The sequence below is a fragment of the Pelobates fuscus genome, chromosome 7 (genome assembly GCF_036172605.1).
Source record: "Pelobates fuscus isolate aPelFus1 chromosome 7, aPelFus1.pri, whole genome shotgun sequence".
NCBI classification, from domain to species: Eukaryota; Metazoa; Chordata; class Amphibia; order Anura; family Pelobatidae; genus Pelobates; species Pelobates fuscus.
In genome coordinates this window covers 172192227-172215680 of record NC_086323.1, presented here as the reverse complement: position 1 = coordinate 172215680, position 23454 = coordinate 172192227, and the positions used below count along the sequence as shown (strand labels likewise).

Genomic DNA, 23454 nt, shown 5'->3' with positions numbered 1-23454 from the left:
CCATCCCTCTAAAGGTAACCACCAATCATATTCATACTGAATTTCTAGTATTTGATGTTATTCCATCACCTCTCTATCCCGTTATAATAGGGATCAACTGGTTAAGGAACCATAACCCTCAAATTTCTTGGTCTCCTTTCTCTCTCACCTTTAACTCACATTATTGTAAAGAAACATGTTTACAGCAAATTCCTATTCTTCAGATCTCCAAAGAACCAACCATACCTTCTTGTTATTCAGACTTTTCAGATGTCTTCAGTAAAAAAGAAGCTGAAACGCTCCCACCTCATCGTTCCTACGATTGTCCTATAGACCTCATACCTGGTGCCCCAGTACCTTTTGGGCACATCTACCCTCTCTCTGAGGCTGAATTGCAAATTCTCAAAGAATATCTAGATGAAAATCTACGGAAAGGGTTCATTAGACCCTCTAGTTCACCTGCTGCCTCAAGTATGTTTTTTGTAAGAAACAAAGACCAGACTATACGTCCTATCATTGATTACAGAGCTTTAAACAAAATAACAGTTAAAAATCGTTATCCTCTTCCCCTCATCAATGAACTGGTTGAACGATTGAAAACTGCTACCATCTACACTAAGCTTGACCTTCGCGGGGCATATAATCTCATCAGGATAAAGGCTAATGATGAATGGAAAACTGCTTTCCGAACAAGATATGGCCTCTTCGAATATCTGGTGATGCCTTTTGGCCTCTGCAACGCCCCTGCAACTTTTCAACATTTCATAAATGATATCTTTAGAGACCTATTGGACGTCTGTGTCATCATTTATTTAGATGATATTCTCATATACTCCAACACTCCTGAGGAACATAGAAAACATGTCAGATGGGTGTTATCAAGACTCAGAACTCACAAATTATTCGCTAAACCCGAAAAATGTATTTTTCACGTCAAAGAAATAACCTTCTTAGGTTATGTCATCTCCCCTCATTCAATAGGTATGGATAATTCAAAAGTCGATTGTATCATCAACTGGCCTGTTCCCTCTACAGTAAAAGAATTACAGCGATTTCTAGGGTTCGCCAACTTTTACAGAAAATTTATTAAAAATTACTCTGAGATAGCTCACCCACTCAATCAACTTAACAGTAAAAAACATCCCTTCAATTGGAACGAGAAGGCTCAAACTGCCTTCACTGAATTAAAGAGAAAGTTTACAACAGCTCCTATTCTTCAACTTCCAAATCCTTCATATCTTTATGTCCTTGAAACGGATGCTTCGGAAATTGCAATTGGAGCTGTCCTTTCTCAACACAAAACTCCTCAAGAACCTCTTCATCCTGTCGCCTTCTTCTCACGATCATTATCTCCTGCCGAAAAGAATTATCCTACAGGAGAAAAAGAATTATTAAGTATCAAAGTGGCTTTAGAAACCTGGAGACACCTTCTTGAAGGCGCTCAGAACTCTTTAATCATTTATACTGACCATAAAAATCTCGAATATCTTCACTCCAATAAAACACTGTCTGCTCGACAAGTAAGATGGAATCTCTTTTTTTCCCGGTTCAACTTCCAAATCGTCTTTAGACCTGGGTCTAGAAACAAAAAGGCTGATGCCCTTTCCAGGATCCATAAAGACACTAAAATTGAACCTCCTTCGCCTAAAGTCATTGGAATCTTATCTTCTCTTATTAACGACATTAAAGATCTCAGTGAAGATGCTCTCGAACTTCCTAAATCAATTAAATTATCCAAGAAAAACGGTCTCTACTATTTCAAAGACCGGATTTACGTACCTGCCTCTTTCAGAATTAAAGTACTCGAATTTATTCATGATTCTCCTCTGGCAGGTCATCCAGGTATAAAAAAGACCCTTGAATTGTCTAAAAGATACTATTGGTGGCCTCGTCAAGACCAAACTATTGAATCTTATGTCAAATCTTGTTCTGTATGCCAAAGATCAAAACATGTCCATCATCAACCATTTGGTCAATTATTGAATTTACCAATTCCTGAACGACCTTGGCAATCCATTTCTATGGATTTCTTGGTAGAATTACCTCCTTCTCATCATCATACCACCATTTTAGTGGTAGTAGACCGCTTCACGAAAATGTCTCATTTCATTCCTTTAAAGAAGTTACCCTCATCCTCTGAACTTTCGAAAATATTTCTTGATAACATAGTTAAACTTCACGGACTGCCAGACGAAATCATTTCAGACCGAGGAACTCAATTTACCTCCAAATTCTGGAATGCATTATGTGCCACTCTTCATATCCAACGTAAACTATCATCTGCATATCATCCTCAAACAGATGGACAAACTGAAAGAGTCAACCAATGCTTAGAACAATATCTACGATGTTATTGCTCTCACTTACAAGACGATTGGATAACTTGGTTACCTATGGCAGAATTCGCATACAATAACTCTTTTCATACCAGCAGTAAAATGACTCCATTTCTATCCAATTATGGATTTCATCCTTCCTCATTTCCTGCTCAGACAGTTTCTTCATCTAATCTCTCCGATTCGAATCAAATCTCTCATATGTCCTCTTTATTCAAGAAATTGCATGAGAATCTAGAATTGGCCTCCTCCTATCAAAAGAAGTTTTTTGATACAAAAAGACAACCTTCACCTTCTTATAAAATCGGTGATCTTGTCTGGCTTTCCTCAAAACATCTCTACAAATCGTCCATCAAAGAAGTTAAGTTCTCTTTTTCTTGATCCTTTTCCAATAATATCGGTTATCAACCGTAATGTTGTTAAATTGAAACTTCAACCAACTTTAAAGCTACATCCTGTTTTTCATGTGTCCTTGTTGAAGCCTCATCATCCTGACCCTTTCCAAAGAAATGTCACTACTTCTCCTGATCCCATATTGGTCCAGGGTGAAGAAGAATACGAAATTCAAAGTATACTGGATTCAAGGATCCATCGTGGCTCCTTACAATACCTCATCAGATGGAAAGGATATGGAATTGATGAAGATACATTGGAAAACTCCTCTGTCGTTCATGCTGACAAATTAATTTCCAAATTTCACAAACGTTACCCTTCTAAGCCAAGTCAATAGCACCCAGAGGTTGCTCATTAAGGAGGGGATACTGTCATGCCTTAATTATGATATCCTCTTACTTCCTGGTTCCACGGAGCTTAGCCACACCTCTTTATGACACGGTCTCCCTATTTAATCTGACCGCACCAGCTGATCGACGCTGGATTATTGAACTACGTTCCGTACTCACGAACCGGCTGCAACATCGTTGTGAAAGCCCTCTGTTACCGGACCGGACTGGAAGACTACAAGTTCCCTTCACCTTTTCTCATCCACGACTAAAGCTGAACTCTCTCCATTCAGGATAAACCACCTCTGAGGAGATCTCGGGAACCAGTGTTCTATGTGCCGGAAGCTAAGTAAAACCTCTGTGATAAGCGTTGCATCTCAAAGCTGTTATTTCCTGTCTCCAAAGTCCTTCGTTAAAACAAACCCGTTACAGCCAACTTCAACTCATACTTTGTCTCAGTTAGCTGCATCTGTCTTGCTTCAGTTAAAGTCTATGGAACAGCTATTGTAACTTCTTTCACCTAATTCATTAATACTACTAAAGGACTCTTTCTGATTCAGTGTGTGCTAATTGCTATTGTTTACTACTTAAAGCTACAGTGCCTATAATTGTGGACTTCAGTTATCGTTTACTACTTAAAGCTACAGTGCCTATAATTGTGGACTTCAGTTATCATTTACTACTTAAAGCTACAGTGCCTATAATTGTGGACTTCAGTTATCGTTTACTACTTAAAGCTACAGTGCCTATAATTGTGGACTTCAGTTATCGTTTACTACTTAAAGCTACAGTGCCTATAATTGTGGACTTCAGTTATCATTTACTACTTAAAGCTACAGTGCCTATAATTGTGGACTTCAGTTATCGTTTACTACTTAAAGCTACAGTGCCTATAATTGTGGACTTCAGTTATCGTTTACTACTTAAAGCTACAGTGCCTATAATTGTGGACTTCAGTTATCATTTACTACTTAAAGCTACAGTGCCTATAATTGTGGACTTCAGTTATCGTTTACTACTTAAAGCTACAGTGCCTATAATTGTGGACTTCAGTTATCGTTTACTACTTAAAGCTACAGTGCCTATAATTGTGGACTTCAGTTATCATTTACTACTTAAAGCTACAGTGCCTATAATTGTGGACTTCAGTTATCATTTATTACTTAAAGCTACAGTACCTGTAAATTGGAATTAAAGTCAATACCTTTTACTTTTTATAATAAATATTCAAACTATAAGAAATCTGCAGTTGTGTTCCTTCATAACAAATGTTTAGACGTGACACCAAATATCCGCACTCTATACGCACATTATCCAAGACGTCAAAGAAGGTGCCCTTACATATGTGTCGGCTTGGGAGAGGGATATGGGCCCAGCAGCAGACCCAACCGACTGGGCCGAAATCTGGGAGGCCACAGCCTTCATCTCAATATGCGTCAATCACAAGGAACAGGCATACAAGACGCTGATGAGGTGGTATCTCACCCCCCTAAAGCTCAAACAGATGGGCAGGTCAGACACGGACTCATGCTGGAAGGGATGCGGACAACAGGGAACATAACTCCACATGTGGTGGGACTGCACCCCCACCACACAACTCTGGCAGCAAGTAGCCTCCATGGTAACGAAAATCCTCCACACAAACATACCCAAACATACACAAACATGGACATGGCTCTTATCCAAACCACTAACAAACACACCCAGGGCCCAAAACAAATTAATAGCCAAAATTGCACTGGCCACAAGAAGAGCCATAGCAGAAAAATGGGGTAGCCCCGACACCCCATCAATAGACACAGTCCACCGCAAGATAAAAGAGGCAATTAAAATGGACGAAATGTCCGCACTGGTCCACGACACGACCACACACCTCCATAGAATATGGGACCCATGGTTCTACGAATTCCCACTCCCCACCTAAAACACATACTGATACACCCCGCACAAAGTCACTCTACAGGCACCACACCTAAAAACACCACAGGATACCACAAACCATCCCTCTCAACTCCAACTTCCCCGCCCACAACCGCAGTGACACACCATAACACACCCAAAGAGACTGACCCCATACGAGGGAGCGTGAGGTCATTGGAACGGCACGCCCCCAACTAATACACAATGGAACCGCTACGCCATAGGACAAAACAAACAAACTCAATATCTAGGACAACACAGAGCACCCAGAGCACACACACGCGCACACAAGAGAACCAAAATGCATAGAGCCACACCACCCACGGGCCACTAAACCTGGGCACCACCCGACAAGAAGCGCAAAGCACCCACCAACTAGGACACCACAACACATAATAACCCACGTAGGCCAATACACCCTCCGTTCCAAACGGTTGCACCGATACAAAAAGACCTGGAATGGAAAAGGAAAGCACAAAGTGAAAAGTATGTGATAGTGTACCCTACCCCCCACCCTTCTTCCTTTCTGTACCCAACCCCCACCCCTAGATAATGACAACAGACGTATAAAACTGTTAAGCTTGCTAAATTATCATGTCAAAACATGTCCGCTCTATGACACATGTACTAATATGCTTTCCCCAAGTTTTCCTTTCTGTACCCCAACCCCAACCAACCAAACCTTTCAAAATAAAGAATTTATGAAATAAGCCTGCCTGAGGCCCTTAAGGATCTCAAGCTTTGTCTGCCTGCATCTGCCTCGTAATATGAGGCACGGAGTTCTTTTGATACATAGCTACCACTTGAATCATTCAGTTGTGCTCAAGACTGGTACTCCTCTGAGAGCAGATGAACCATAATTACATTTTGGCTTGTGGGGCAGCTTTGATTAGTGCTGGACAGCATACCTGTCAGTTATCTTTGCATTCATGTATGTCAGGCTGATATTAGCCCTTTTTTGGGCATCTTATGCTGCCCCTTTTTCTAGGCAGACTTACCTCAATTTATTAAGAGAACTATTAATTGATATGTACATTTCTGCCCCCATCCACTCAAAAGAAATACAGAGACAAAGTAGAAACTTTTTCTCTGCTTAACACAAGGTGGAGCCTAAGTGATGATGGCTGCAGGAACTTATTGTGTCTATGGAGGATCCCGCAGTCTTGGGGGGACCCCTATAGACCTTAATGCTGTACTCACACAGGCACAAGAGTACAGCAGTGACGTTGATGCTGAAGATTACCCTGACAGATTAAGATGTAAGTAAACTAACCTTTACCTGCCTCCCTCAGCCACCTGACTACCAGTGACTATGTCACTGACGTGGGATTTTGCAAATTTGTCAAAGTTCCCAAAAGGTGTCAGGGCACTTTAATATTAGCAAGTATGCTTTTTTTCAAACATGGATTCACACAGGTTTGTGTTATTTTATTTTTAGAGAGCCTGTCAGGCTGATATCATTTTTAGTGTTCCAAGAGAACGGCTTTCAGAATGCTAAACTAAATTCATAAGGAAAATGCCTTAGCTTTGCGTTTCTCTGTATTAAGCCAGGTATATAAAACACAAGTGTTATTTTCATGCTGCAGATGGTTACCTATACGCAGAGATTTCACATCAACAAGAAATGGTTTTTTTTTCTGCCTAAATATCTTAAATATATTGCAAACATTCTGAGGTATAATACTATGAAACTAACCACGCATCTTTTCCCCCTATTTAAATTAAAACACCAAATTAATTTAAATGGAAAACTTATTGATTTATTTTAAAAGTGAGTCTCAATTAATTGTTGATGATTTGAACACTGGTTTGTGATAAAACTAAAATCCTGCACATATCTGTAAATTTATTTTATATGTTAGGATGGTCTCCAGTTGTGTATAATCTATGGGAGGCTTGAACCAAGATGATTTGTAACTTTCAACAGCTTATATGTGTAGTAGGGAAATTTGTCTAATAAATCTATTGTTAGATCCCATCCCATGTGCTACAATAATGAGCATTATATTTGTGTGTTGGGCTATTGGGATTCAAACGTGCCATTTTAGAGAGTGTATGACTAAGCCATGTGTGGGGAGCTAATGATTAGCTTTGAGCATCAGCTGACCGTTTTAAGTCAATCGTGCTCCCCAAGCCATTGGAAATCGGAAGGACAGGAGGATAGATTGATCAGAGTGACCACAGGCTTTGGGATTAAACCATTCATGAATGGTGTAACCCCTAAATATGAGCCAGTGTCAAGATCACCTGGCACCAAACAACTTCATTTTAAGTTGTTATGTTGACAAACCTCTTTTAAAAAAAGTGGCAAGAGTCCTCTGATTACAATTAACCAACCCAAGAATAAAAATAAAAAATATGATTTGAGAGAAGAGAATAGAGTCTAGTTCAGTTTGCTGATATGTTTTAAAATTTAACTGCATGCCCCCTCTGTCTTATTTGATAAAAGTGATAATTCAAGAGAAATTAGCCTATGTAAAAAAAAAAAAAAAATCTGCTTAGTTAAACTTCATGGCCTCATTGGTTCCTGTGCTACTTAGAGAGAACCATTGTTAGCAAATTGAGGTAATTACCACACATGCGCTTTTTGTCCCAATGCTTCTCTGTGAGAGGCCTCTTATTTGATAAGTCATCAGTAATGATGACTTTATAGGCAGAGGATTGGAGGTACAGTGCATAGACCCTTGTGGCACTGGCATAATGGTGAGTTTCTTGGATTGTAATACTTTTTTTTATTTTTATATTCATTTAAATATATTTATTTGAACATGTGCGTTCCTTTTTTTGCATCCAGGGCCTTCTCTGTAAGAATAAAAAAAAAAAAAGGCAATTAAACTTACCGTACCCATAATTTAACATCATTATAATCTCCTCCTAAGTACTCACTCCACCTCATCTGAGAAAATCAGTTGTGATAATCTTGGTCTTATCTATTACCACTGAGGACCTACCGCACACAATCTTTAGACAATCTCCACACTCCAGCAAGCCGATGCTTCTCATACAGAAGCACTAAACCCAATGCTTCTCTATTAAAAACATTGGCATCATCATGTTCAGGATTGCACTGAATGTGTAGACCTATGAAAATCTAAGGTACTCTAGTAGCTTACAGTCAGGCAGCCACTAAAGCAGAGTATATCCCCTAGAGATGTTTTAAAACTACAGCTTCTATGATGCTTTGACATTCTAAAAGGCATGCAATGCATCATAGGAGTTTTAGTTCTACAGCATATGGGCACCCCTGCACTAAAGGCATGATTAAGGCAAAATATAAACATTGCAGTTCCTTAAAAAAAAATATTCCAACTTCCTGATCCATTTAGTTTTTTTTTAACAAATTGCACATATAAAATGTGGCTACATAGATGCAGTTATGAAAATCATTGCTTTCTGTTTTTTCCTAATTGTTACTATACCGGTGAGCAAGAAAATGTAGTGTATTAAAATAATTAGCACAGAATCTACCCAAAATCAATCGACTCAGGCCCCATCGACAACCGGTGAAAGGTGAACTAGGTGCATAAGCACACAAGGAACCCACTCATGCCCTTCACACACGACTCGAAGGCCAAATCAGCCCGCAAGCTCCGGAAAACGCCCAGGCCTCAAGACCTGAGGAAGGCCGCGGAATACGCTGAGGCCTTTGCAAACTGGGCCTGGCACTCACCTCCGTCTGAAGCCGACTCGCCTACAGCATCGATGGGCCGCACGAAGCCCAAAACACAAACAGGCCCGCAAAAGGGGAGGGATATCGGCGAAATGCTCTCCGGCCCGACAAAACAGACACCCGCAGAACGGGCGGACGAAGAGCACACCACAAACCCATCAGAGGACGAAAATGGCCGACCCCCCAGTAGGTCTAGCGGCTCCCTCCGGTCGCTGCCAGGGGAACCAGCGCACACGCAATCCTCCGATCCCTCGACCAAGCAGGATATCTCAGACCTCTACGATCGCATTAAAAAACTATTTGATGCAGACATCGCCCTAGTGAAAGAAGAAGTACAAGCAGTCACAGAACGAGTCCGGGTGACGGAGGAGGATGTAACCGACCTCAAACGAGGCCTATTAGCCCTGGAGGAGACAACACAAAAGCTGCAAGCTGCCCACAGCAACACGATCCTCAGACTGGATTCCCTCGAGGATAAAGGCCGAGAGAAAAACCTGAAAATCCGGGGGGTTCCAGACACAATAGCGTCAGAGGAGCTGCCCCACCTTATTAGACGCCTAATAGCCTCCGTGTTGCCAGCAAAAATGGCTAAAACAATAGAGCTAGACGGTGTATACCGCATAGCAAAATCACCCAGGGCACCCACAGCCTCCTCGAGAGACATCATACTTCGCTTCCACGCGTACGCTGACAAACGAAGACTCCAACAGGCACTGCGGGACAAAACACCTATCCACTTTGAAACACACAGCCTGACCTTCTACCAGGATCTTACCCGCTCCACACTTCAACGGCGGCAAGCCATGAGACCCATCACGAAGAGGCTCCAAGAAGAAGGCATAGCATACCGCTGGACTGCTCCAAGGGCCCTAACAGTGACAGTGGAGGACAAAACCTACAGAGCTACGGCACCAGAGGAGGCACCACAGTTCCTGGCCTCACTTGGACTGGTGAACAGGCCCCCAGAGGAGCAGAGACGCCATCCCGAGCACTCATGGGACATTTCGAACATCAGGCCGTTCGTCCCAGCCGGAGACCGAAACGCAGGGACCTGACTCGTAACATGCTAACTCATACCTGTTATATACATATGTTTTAAAAACCTGTTTATCTGTTGACCCAGTTTAACATGTACCCAACATACTACAAACAGGACACCCACAGGCCGCCGACACACCACAGAGATGGAATATCCCACACCAGAACGAATAGCACCGACCATAGGGAACTACACAGACGGTATACCCAAGAATAGGCCCACACCTAATGCACCTAATGCAGCAAACCCCCCCACCCCCCGCTATCCCCACGTTAAGGGGCCCACATGATGACTCACACACACGGCGCACAGGACACACACACCCCCTCCCCAATCCCTTCTAACCCGGACCGCCCAATATGTCAACTAGGGCGGAAGGGTACACAAAGACCGAGAGACCTACACGAACCTAGCCCACACGACGTACTAGCACAAGAACTCCCAGGACTAAACCCAGTTCTCAGGGGAGCACACCCGCTACAAACGCCCTGTCCAGCCCACACCATCAGGCTAAATCAGCCACTCAAAACCCACATCTACGATCACCAAGCAGTCTCATATAGGCACCTTCCCAGACAAACACTAGACCCAAACAAGACTGACCCATTACTTAGACTCCTGTCATAAACCAAAAATGTGAAGCCTGTAAAGTACTACTGTTGTAACGTTTATAAAATGAGGCTGTCATTCTAAGGTTTACATGTACAATCAATTATGCATTTCGCACGTATTTCATGCATTAACCCTTTTGTTTCACTTTCTGTACTAACTAATCTTATGCCTCAATAAAAACAAAGATTGACAAAAAAAAAAAAAATAATTAGCACAGTATTTATATAAAACTTAAATTATTATAAAATATAAAATAAAATCTTTTTTTTTTTCAGCAATGCATTCTGGAAATAAATTGACAGTAATATCATAAGTAGGACAATAATGGCACACTGTGGGTAATATTTTAGATCACTGCATGAAAAGATGTTTAGTGAGAAAAGCTGTTTGATATTATTAACGGGGTTTTTATACTATTCATTTTAGAAATGATTATAACCTCTTCATTATTTTTTTTCTGGGCATTTTTGCTAACTTCAATAAACAGCATTGCAAGATTAAAATAGCATCATGGAAACATTACCTGTGGATCTGACAGTCGGGATAAATCAGGATATAGGTAGAACTTAATTCCTTGACTTGCACCAGGCAGAGTAACTCCACGGATCAAGAGGATAATCAGCATGACATAGGGAAAAGTTGCAGTAACATAGACCACCTATAAAAGAGGTTAGAAGGATGTCAGAAAGCCATATATAGGTTTCCAAACATTACAAACCAATGGGGAAATATATATTTACATGTTTAAAACTGGTGTTTAACCCCCTAAGGACTGAGCCAAATGTACATGTTGTGAACAAAACTAAACGTAAACAAAACCTGGCATTTGTGCTATATGTCTGTCCAAACGTAATTCACCTCTTTCATATTAAATGCACCCACTGTTATTATATATCATTTTATTCAGGGGAAACAGGTATTTCATTTAATATCAAATATTTAGCTATGAAACATAATTTAATATGAAAAAAATGGTAGAAAATAGAAATGTTTTTGACATGACATTTTAACTATCAATGTCATAATACTGTTTGCTTTTACTGCAATAAAATACACATATTTGTATTCAGTAAAGTCTCACGTGTAAAACAGTACCCACTATGTATAGGTTTTATGGTGTTTTGGGAAGTTACAGGGTCAAATATAGCACGTTACATTTCTAAATTGAAATTCACCAGATTGGTTATGTTGCCTTTGAGACTGTATAGTAGCCCAGGAATAAAATTTACACCCATAATGGCATACCATTTGCAATAGTAGACAACCCAAGGTATTGCAAATGGGGTATGTCCAGTCTTTTTAGTAGCCATTTGGTCACAAACACTGGCCAAAGTTAGCGTTCGTATTTGTTTGTGTGTGAAAAATGCAAAAAAACGCCAATTTTGGCCAGTGTTTGTGACTAAGTGGCTACTACAAAAGACTGGACATACCCCATTTGCAATACCTTGGGTTGTCTACTATTGCAAATGGTATGCCTTCATAGGGGTAATTTTCATTCTTGGGCTACCATAGGGTCTCAAAGGCAACGTAACCAATCTGGCGAATTTTAATGTGAAAAAAATGAAACACAAGCCTTATATTTGATGCTGTAACTTTTGAAAACACCATAAAACCTGTACATGAGGGGTACTGTTGTACCCGGGAGACTTCGCTGAACACAAATATTTGTGTTTCAAAACAGTAAAAAGTATCACAGCAATGATATCGTCCGTGTAAGTGCTGTTTGTGCGTGAAAAATGCAAAAAACATCACTTTTACTGGCGATATCATCGTTGTAATACATTTTACTGTTTTGAAACACTAATATTTGTGTTCAGCTAAGTCTCCCGAGTAAAACAGTAACCCCCATGTACAGGTTTTATGGTGTCTTGGAAAGTTATAGGGTTAAATATAGTGCTAGCATATTAAATTCCCTATATTTTCGGCATGGGTTGTCAGGCAGGTCCCGCTAATTGTAATTAATTAAGATACCTAATTATGTTGTAAAAATATTACATAAATATATCTGGTGAATTAATATATACATCCTGAGGAAGACCCTAAGGGGTCGAAACGTCGATCGGATGATGTAAACCTTGTTTGGAAAATAAAGAAGTGATTGATTTTTTCGTATCAAGTCCTGTGAGTGCATCTCTTATCTCTCTGTATATATATATATATATATATATATACACATACGTATATATATATTTATATATACGTATATGTGTATATATACGTATTATATATATATTTTTATTTATATATAGGTGTATATATATAGTGATATATACGTATATACTTATGTATATAGATATATATATTATTTCATTCTACGTGTATTTTGATATAAATATATATATATATATTAATATCACAATACAGTTAGAACGAAATAACACATCTATATATTTAATTATTTATTTTTTATTATTTTTTTATTTTATTTTTTATGTATTTACATAATTTTTTATATTATATGTAAATATATATAACAATAATTATATATATATATTTAATCAGTATCAGTCTACATGTAATTTGATATTAATATATATATATATTTAATTATATATATATATATTAATAGTAAAATACACCTAGACAGTGTATGTGTGTGTGTGTGTGTGTGTATATATATATATATATATATATATATATATATATATCTATATATTTTTAACACTTATTTTCACTTTATTTTATTTTATTTCCAGCCAGCAGGGGGACTAACTGTCATTACAGGCAGTCCCCTTGCTGGCAATGCAGCAGTCAGCTAACCCAGCCATGTGATTGTGAGGTCCTCGCAAGGACCTGACTCTCACATGGCCGGGGGGGCGCAGGAGGAAGGATCTGCTACTCCCTGGGAGTACCCCCAACCGTGATCGCCGGCATGGGATCGCCGGCGACCGGGTAAGTAAAAAAAAAAAACGGAGGGCGTACTATTACGCCCTGCGGCGTTTAGAGCCGCTTAGAATAGGGCGTAATAGTACGCCCTCCGGTTTTAAAGGGTTAATAGAGCAATTATTTCCATTTTTTTTAATAGTCTTTGATATAAATCATGGCCTTTAAAATATAAGATGTAGATGACAATAATACAAGCTTTGTGTAGACTGAATCATACTGAACATGTTTTTGTTCATGACTTTTGATGAAACATTTGTGTTGACCTATTTACTTTGATCTATTATTTTTTTTTATATCATGTATCGTGTTATATATTTATTGTTTGTTGTGGCTAAATTTTTTTTAAAAACATTGAAAAAAGAATTACAGACACTCCTCACTTACCGACCGGGTTCCATTCCTACGACCCGGTCATACAACAAATTGGTTGATAAGTGAGGAGTTAGGGGATTCCCTGCTCTGGTGCGCTCGTCTATGTTCGTGGAAGTTTCCCCAAACATAGACATAAGTGCGAGCTGTTGTAAAACAGGTAGGTTGCTAAGTGAGGACCACCTGTATCATGATGCTGATCATAAATTCACAAAATATGAATAATTATCACACAACTGAGGTCTCAAATAAATTGAGATAAAGAAAGAGAGAGCCCTATCCTTTAGTAATGGCACTGATGCAATTCTAGCATGTTATAATTAGACTAAGTTGTTTACCATCTTCTTTGGATCTTTCTTCTCTTCACAATATATACAAAAGATTTTCTGGCAAATTTCCTAAACAATCCCTGAGCAGCAGCCAATACTCCCACATTACTATAGAGTATGTTGTTCTAATCTTGTAACAGAAAGCAAGGGCGAAAAATGCAAAACCTGGAAAAAGCTGGGGGATGCAATATGTAGGGCAAATTAACGCAATAATGAAACTCACAATACATTGTTGGGAACCTTTTTTAATAAATATGTAGTTGTAGTTTCATCTCCAACTTGACTTCACATTTGGCCTGTCAACACGGTTTTTGACCTTAGTGGCAGCTGCATAATCTTCAGGAATGGTAGTTAGTGTTCTTCTTCTTCTTATTATTATTATTGCCATTTATATCGCGCCAACAGATTCTGTAGTGCTTTACAATATTATGAGAGGGGGGATTTAACTATAAATAGGACAATTACAAGAAAACTTACAGGAACGATAGGTTGAAGAGGACCCTGCTCAAACGAGCTTACAATCTATAGGATTCTTTTTTAAAACCAGTTACATGTCTGTTCATACATTTTAAACTGCCTATTGATCATTACAGCTTATTGAGATTTTGTTGTGGTGAATTATTGCCTACATATTGTAGTTGCAAAAGCGATCATCTGTTTTCAACATATTTATGATGCTCATAATCAAAAATTGAGAAAATAACTTAAATACATTTTCTAGGCAAATAAATGATGTTCAGTGTTCAACTGCTCAGCCAGTGGCTATGCCAAAAAATAATAAAAATATGCCCATCCATAGTAAATAACTAAAAGCTGATATTTTAACAACTAAAGGTACACTATAGTCACCTGAACAACTTTAGCTCAATGAAGCAGTTTTGGTGTATAGAACATACCCCTGCAGCCTCACTGCTCAATCCTCTGCCATTTAGGAGTTAAATCCCTTTGTTTATGAACCCTAGTCACACCTCCCTGCATGTGACTTGCACAGCCTTCCATAAACACTTCCTGTAAAGAGAGCCCTATTTAGGCATTCCTTATTGCAAGTTCTGTTTAATTACGATTTTCTTATCCACTGCTATGTTAATAGCTTGCTAGACCCTGCAAGAGCCTCCTGTATGGGATTAAAGTTCAATTTAGAGATTGAGATACAATTATTTAAGGTAAATTACATCTGTTTGAAAGTGAAACCAGTTTTTTTTTTTCATGCAGGCTCTGTCAATCATAGCTAGGGGAGGTGTGGCTAGGGCTGCATAAACAGAAACAAAGTGATTTAACTCCTAAATGGCAGTGAATTGAGCAGTAAAATTGCAGGGGAATGATCTATACACTAAAACTGCTTTATTTACCTAAAGTAATTTAGGTGACTATAGTGTTCCTTTAAATACTAAAATTACTCTAATTGCAATTCTCCCTATTGCAAAGGCAATAGGTTCATAATGAGATTTATACATTGTAAAATTCTCAACTTTTTCCAAAAAGTTCATATTCATGTTTTTCATGTTTACTAAATGAATAATATGTGTAATACATTTAAAGGAACAGTCTGGACACCAAGGCGACAAAGTGTATTTAAGTGTTATTCTTCTATTCTAAGCTCTTTAGTTTTGTTACAAATAACAATAATCTTTTTGCAGCTTTCTACAGCATAACTCCATCACCTTAGCCATGCCTCCCATTCACACAAAATGTCTTAACCCCTTCCCGACCGTGGACGGAAATTTTCCATCAACCTTGTCCTTCAGTTAAGGACCGTTGACGGAAAATTTCTGTCATTTACTAAAGTTAACCCCAGATCGCGGCGATCGCGGGGTTAATGGTGCTCCGGTCTGCCTCAGACCGGGAGCACCCGATCAGGCTGCCCTAGCACCGGTGCTCGCTCTGACAGTCTGTCAGAGCGAGCAAATGTGCTGTATATACCTTCCGCCTCCCTGCACTTCCGGGTTCTGTGTGAAGTGCAGGGAGACGGATCAGTGCTGCTGATCTTCTCCCTGTGTAAAAAAAATAAAATAAAGTTAAATCCCACCCCCCTTTCCCCTGCTTTAATAAAATTAACCCATTCCCTGCCAATTGATCACTGACTGCAGTGATCAATTGGCAGGGTATACATTTTAATGTCATCTGATTTTTTTTTAACCCCTGGGGGTTAATTATTATTATTTTTTAACCCTCATGGGTTAAATTTATTTTATTAATTAATTTAAATATTTAAAAATTATATATTTAGCTAGCTGGGATGGGTGGAAGTTAGTGGGGAATTGGGGAATTTTGTGTTAGGCTAACTAGGGGTTATAAGGAGTTATAAATAAGCTTTAAAAAGGTTTAAAAATTTTTGTTAAAAATGTTTTAGTAACGTTTAAGTAAAAAAAAAAAATACCACCCCCATTTACACAGTCTAGATAAAAATTAACCCCTTCCCTGCCAGTTGATAACCGCTTACAGTGATCAAAATACAGATCACATATTATACTGTGATCTAGTTTTTTTTAAACCCCTGAGGATTAACTTTTTTTTTTTTTTAACCCTTAGGGGTTCAATTTATTTAATTAATTAATTAAAATATTTTATAATGATATATTTTGCTAGTTGGGGTGGGTGGGAGTTATGGGAATATGGGGAATTTACTGTTAGTGCTGCAGTAGAAAACAAAGTTTAAAAACGGGTTTTACAAAGTAAAAAAAAGTTTTACAAAGTAAAAAAATACATTACAAAATGCTCATTACACTTGGTACAAGCTAGCGGAAAAATGATCCCACGATAAGGTTCAAAATAGGCCTTTTGAATTGCCCTGGGATGTCTTCTTTAAGAAATGGTATGCCTTTATGGGGTATTTGGATTATATAGCCTTGTAAAATACTCTAAAATGGGACATGGGCACAGTGTAAAAATTTAAAGTTTGAAAAGAACTGGAATGGCTGTGTCTCAAATGTGCCCCTTCAATGTCCACATTTACCTGGCAAAGGTACATACGGGGGTATTGCTGTACTCAGGCGACATAGCTGAACATCATATGAAGTAGTATACAGTCGTAGTACACATAAGGTTTGCAAATTATACTGCGCAAACTCACTTTGTGTGTCAAAAAGGCATGTTGTTCTAATCTTGTAACAGAGGCATGTTGTTCTAATCTTGTAACAGAAAGCAAGGGCGAAAAATGCAAAACCTGGAAAAAGCTGGGGGATGCAATATGTAGGGCAAATTAACGCAATAATGAAACTCACAATACATTGTTGGGAACCTTTTTTAATAAATATGTAGTTGTAGTTTCATCTCCAACTTGACTTCACATTTGGCCTGTCAACACGGTTTTTGACCTTAGTGGCAGCTGCATAATCTTCAGGAATGGTAGTTAGTGTTCTTCTTCTTCTTATTATTATTATTGCCATTTATATCGCGCCAACAGATTCTGTAGTGCTTTACAATATTATGAGAGGGGGGATTTAACTATAAATAGGACAATTACAAGAAAACTTACAGGAACGATAGGTTGAAGAGGACCCTGCTCAAACGAGCTTACAATCTATAGGATTCTTTTTTAAAACCAGTTACATGTCTGTTCATACATTTTAAACTGCCTATTGATCATTACAGCTTATTGAGATTTTGTTGTGGTGAATTATTGCCTACATATTGTAGTTGCAAAAGCGATCATCTGTTTTCAACATATTTATGATGCTCATAATCAAAAATTGAGAAAATAACTTAAATACATTTTCTAGGCAAATAAATGATGTTCAGTGTTCAACTGCTCAGCCAGTGGCTATGCCAAAAAATAATAAAAATATGCCCATCCATAGTAAATAACTAAAAGCTGATATTTTAACAACTAAAGGTACACTATAGTCACCTGAACAACTTTAGCTCAATGAAGCAGTTTTGGTGTATAGAACATACCCCTGCAGCCTCACTGCTCAATCCTCTGCCATTTAGGAGTTAAATCCCTTTGTTTATGAACCCTAGTCACACCTCCCTGCATGCGACTTGCACAGCCTTCCATAAACACTTCCTGTAAAGAGAGCCCTATTTAGGCATTCCTTATTGCAAGTTCTGTTTAATTACGATTTTCTTATCCACTGCTATGTTAATAGCTTGCTAGACCCTGCAAGAGCCTCCTGTATGGGATTAAAGTTCAATTTAGAGATTGAGATACAATTATTTAAGGTAAATTACATCTGTTTGAAAGTGAAACCAGTTTTTTTTTTTCATGCAGGCTCTGTCAATCATAGCTAGGGGAGGTGTGGCTAGGGCTGCATAAACAGAAACAAAGTGATTTAACTCCTAAATGGCAGTGAATTGAGCAGTAAAATTGCAGGGGAATGATCTATACACTAAAACTGCTTTATTTACCTAAAGTAATTTAGGTGACTATAGTGTTCCTTTAAATACTAAAATTACTCTAATTGCAATTCTCCCTATTGCAAAGGCAATAGGTTCATAATGAGATTTATACATTGTAAAATTCTCAACTTTTTCCAAAAAGTTCATATTCATGTTTTTCATGTTTACTAAATGAATAATATGTGTAATACATTTAAAGGAACAGTCTGGACACCAAGGCGACAAAGTGTATTTAAGTGTTATTCTTCTATTCTAAGCTCTTTAGTTTTGTTACAAATAACAATAATCTTTTTGCAGCTTTCTACAGCATAACTCCATCACCTTAGCCATGCCTCCCATTCACACAAAATGTCTTAACCCCTTCCCGACCGTGGACGGAAATTTTCCATCAACCTTGTCCTTCAGTTAAGGACCGTTGACGGAAAATTTCTGTCATTTACTAAAGTTAACCCCAGATCGCGGCGATCGCGGGGTTAATGGTGCTCCGGTCTGCCTCAGACCGGGAGCACCCGATCAGGCTGCCCTAGCACCGGTGCTCGCTCTGACAGTCTGTCAGAGCGAGCAAATGTGCTGTATATACCTTCCGCCTCCCTGCACTTCCGGGTTCTGTGTGAAGTGCAGGGAGACGGATCAGTGCTGCTGATCTTCTCCCTGTGTAAAAAAAATAAAATAAAGTTAAATCCCACCCCCCTTTCCCCTGCTTTAATAAAATTAACCCATTCCCTGCCAATTGATCACTGACTGCAGTGATCAATTGGCAGGGTATACATTTTAATGTCATCTGATTTTTTTTTAACCCCTGGGGGTTAATTATTATTATTTTTTAACCCTCATGGGTTAAATTTATTTTATTAATTAATTTAAATATTTAAAAATTATATATTTAGCTAGCTGGGATGGGTGGAAGTTAGTGGGGAATTGGGGAATTTTGTGTTAGGCTAACTAGGGGTTATAAGGAGTTATAAATAAGCTTTAAAAAGGTTTAAAATTTTTTGTTAAAAATGTTTTAGTAACGTTTAAGTAAAAAAAAAAAATACCACCCCCATTTACACAGTCTAGATAAAAATTAACCCCTTCCCTGCCAGTTGATAACCGCTTACAGTGATCAAAATACAGATCACATATTATACTGTGATCTAGTTTTTTTTAAACCCCTGAGGATTAACTTTTTTTTTTTTTTAACCCTTAGGGGTTCAATTTATTTAATTAATTAATTAAAATATTTTATAATGATATATTTTGCTAGTTGGGGTGGGTGGGAGTTATGGGAATATGGGGAATTTACTGTTAGTGCTGCAGTAGAAAACAAAGTTTAAAAACGGGTTTTACAAAGTAAAAAAAAGTTTTACAAAGTAAAAAAATACATTACAAAATGCTCATTACACTTGGTACAAGCTAGCGGAAAAATGATCCCACGATAAGGTTCAAAATAGGCCTTTTGAATTGCCCTGGGATGTCTTCTTTAAGAAATGGTATGCCTTTATGGGGTATTTGGATTATATAGCCTTGTAAAATACTCTAAAATGGGACATGGGCACAGTGTAAAAATTTAAAGTTTGAAAAGAACTGGAATGGCTGTGTCTCAAATGTGCCCCTTCAATGTCCACATTTACCTGGCAAAGGTACATACGGGGGTATTGCTGTACTCAGGCGACATAGCTGAACATCATATGAAGTAGTATACAGTCGTAGTACACATAAGGTTTGCAAATTATACTGCGCAAACTCACTTTGTGTGTCAAAAAGGCAGAAAAAATGCATATTACCACTACACTTGGTACAAGCTAGCGGAAAAATGATCCCATGCTAGGGTTCAAAATATGCCTTTTGAATTGCCCTGGGATGTCTTCTTTAAGAAATAGTATGCCTTTATGGGGTAATTGGATTATATAGCCTTGTAAAATACTCTAAAATGGGACATGGACACAGCGTAAAAATTCAAAGTTTGAAAAGAACTGGAATGACTGTTTCCCAAATGTGCCCCTCCGATGTCCACATATACCAGGCAAAGGTACATACGACGATATTTCTGTACTCAGCCGACATAGCTGAGCAACATATGAAGTATTATACAGTCGTAGCACACATACGATTTGCAAAATATACTGTGCAAACTCACTTTGTGTGTCAAAAAGGCAAAATAAAACGCTTATTACCACTACACTTGATACAAGCTAGCGGAACAATTATTCCACGCTAAGGTTCAAAATATGCCTTTTGAAATACCCTGAGATGTGTTCTTTAAGAAATGGTATGCCTTTATAGTGTAGTTGTAATATGTAGCCTGCTCAAGTGCTCCAAAGTGGGACACGGACGCATCAAAACCCTCCATGAAAATTCACACTTGAAAACCTTAACTTGTTACGTCTCTTTTACAGCTCTGTAACTTCAAAAACAGTGTCTAGGTCATACATTGGGCATATTTTTAAACTCAGAAGACTTAGCTGAGCACAATTTGGGGGGTTTGAACTTAGTGGCACATATGAAATGTACAAAATGCCCAGCAAAAATTTAATCCGTATGTAAAAAATGCCCAAAATTATTTTTTACCACATACTTTGGCATATATTGGTGAAAGAATGGGAGCATGTTAAGGCACAATATGCAACATATGAGATACCCAGATACCCTGGAGTGTCTACTTTTACAAATGGTAGGCCTTTGTGGGTTTTTTTTTTTTTGTCAATCTTTATTTTATTGAGGTATATATGAAGGGTACAGAAGAGAAAAAGGGAAATGCAAGGGTATTCCGCACAAGATAAGGGTTATTACAGCTGTAACAATGATATTTACATTTCCGAAATATAACGTGCCTCATTTTTTATTTTTATAGGTCTTTTAACATAAGCGTATATCAAGCAGATTGTGTTAAAATGGTTACGTGAATACAAGCTTGGTTAATAAAATAAATAAAACATTGAGCTTATTTTTGTCGTTTAACCAGGAGCTAAGGACAACATTGAGCACAGATTTCTATAGGTTTCATGAGGTTTGTCCACCAGGGGACAGCAGTGCGTTGGCCATACATGTAGACTCAGACATTTTAGTCGCTTTAAGCAGAAAGAAAGAGGATATAAATCACAAAACTATATCACAATGCAAATTTGTCCCACTTGCTCCCATCTTTAAGCGCCATAAGCAATAGTGATTAACTGTGACTTTGCAACATTCAATAAAATAGCATGTAGTATACTAAGAGCTAGGTAGCCTATTAGTCGCGCATATTGTCATTTCAGTATGCCATCTCGATACAAATGTCCCCTTTTACCCAATACCAGTTGTCGGCAGGCTGTTAGCATAGGTTTGAGAGCAGTCCGAGGCTTTCAACGTGGGGGTCATCTCTTGTGCTGCGGCTGTACAATTCCGGCTGCGAGCAGTCTCTTGAGCTGGTCCCCCAGCTTGTATGCTTGCGTCGGGGCATTGCTGGGTGTGGGCAGTCGGTCGTCCGGGGACTTTCTCTGCTAGTTGTGGACTCTTAAGAGGGTGATTGCTGGCGCCTGAGGGGCGAGCCGTCGCTACTCGCCGCTTTGATTTCTGTCTTCGTCCCCTTCTGGAGGGCGTCCTGGGGGCTTGTTGTGGGTACTCACTCAGGTGCCGCCGGGTAGCTGGTCGGATCCATGCTGCCGCCGCTCGAACTGCTTGTTTGAAGGCCCGGACCCTGTAACAGAGTTTTGACCATAGGTTGGAGCAGAGTCGGTCAAAGAACTCCCGGGTGTGTCTGGGTGGAGTGGCAAGGGTGTTGCTTGTTCCATGCTTCGCCTTCTTTAATTCCTTCGCTGTGTGCCTTTCTTTGCTGCATTGTGGCTGCATCAGGCCACATGTAGTGGTGCGCTTGTCCGCCATCTTGGGCACTGCTGCTTCCATTCTGCTTGGAAGTTCATCTGCTATGATGCCTCCGTGTGTTGTGTCCCATGCTGGTGGGGACCGGGATATCCCCCGCCGGTCCGGGGGGGGGGAGCGATGTGTGAGTATCCCCTCTTCAGCCTGAGAACCGGGAGAGCGGCCGTCTCTCCGCGGCTCCCACCCGTGCAGGCCGCGGATTGTGAAGCGGGCAATTTAGTGGCGGGGAGCCCCGAATCGGGCATCTCCGGACTCCGCATCACCTCCTGGGTGTGAGGGTAGTTGTCCGCTGCGGGCACGAAGCGATGGTCGGGCGTAATGCCCAGAATCAGGGCTTCAGGTGTGGGAGCTCCCACCAGGGCCGGATTAACATAGGGGCTGATGGAGCTGCAGCTCCAGGCCCAGGCCCATGGAATAGGCCCATTGATTTAAAAAAAAAAAAGTAAAAAAAAAAAAAAAATTTTTTTTTTTTTACATTTTTTTTTTCACACATTACTCTTAAGGATTCCACCTGGCTTTTATTTTATTGGCACAGCCAGTATTTGAGGCTGCCTGGCTGGTGCCAATATTGCAGTGATACTGGCAATATAAATGCTGGTATTTTTCTCAGTATAAACAAGAGATTACTATGCAATACCAGCACTGGCCAGTAGGGGTCACTGTATGTGGAGACAGGCAGAGATAGGAAGTTCCAGCAAATCCCTCCCTGCCTATCTATACTCACTGATCTGCAGGGGTGCAGCTACAGAGAGTCCAGACAGCAACTCCCACCCTGCAGAGACAGCCTATAGCTCAGAGAAGTAAGGGATGGGGGAAAGGCTGCAAGGAGACATACACTGAGACACTAAGGGACATTTGAAGACATTATGACACAGACTGTGGTGTCTCAGTGCCCCCTAGTCTCCCGGTGCCCCCAGTCTGCCAGTGTCTCACTGTCCCCATGTCTCCTAGTGCATCAAGTGTCTCAATGTCCACATGTCTCCAAGCTAGTGTATGTGGCCCTGGTGTCTCAGTGTCCCCATGTCTCCCAGTGCCCCCATGTCTCAATTTCCCCATGTCCCCCAGCCAGTGTCTCTAGTGTCTGTGTCCCTGGTGGCTGTGTCCCCATGTCTTCAAGTGTCCCCTATTTTCCCAGTGTCCCCATGTGTCCCAGCCAGAGTCCCCTAGTCTCCCAGTGTCACTGGTGTCTCAGTGTCCCTAGGTCTCCCCGTGTCCCCAGGTCTCCCCGTCTTCTTAGTGTCCTAGTGACATGGGGACCCTGGGATATATGGGGACACAGGGAGACATGGGGCATTGAGACACTGTGACACATAGGATCACTGGGAGACCTGGGGACACGACACTAGGGGACACTGGGAGACATGGGGCACTGAGACACTGATACATAGGAACACTGAGACCTGGAGTAATCGAC

General features: G+C 39.8%; 1 protein-coding gene across 1 annotated transcript in view; it reads right to left on the bottom strand.

Moving 5' to 3' along the window:
* The window catches only part of SLC6A11 (solute carrier family 6 member 11), a 218206-nt gene that overhangs the window by 66570 nt on the left and 128182 nt on the right, over positions 1-23454 (bottom strand). Inside the window, exon 7 of the mRNA XM_063426928.1 lies at positions 10802-10936. Coding sequence (XP_063282998.1) covers positions 10802-10936 — 135 coding nt within the window. The remainder of the gene's footprint in view (positions 1-10801; positions 10937-23454) is intronic.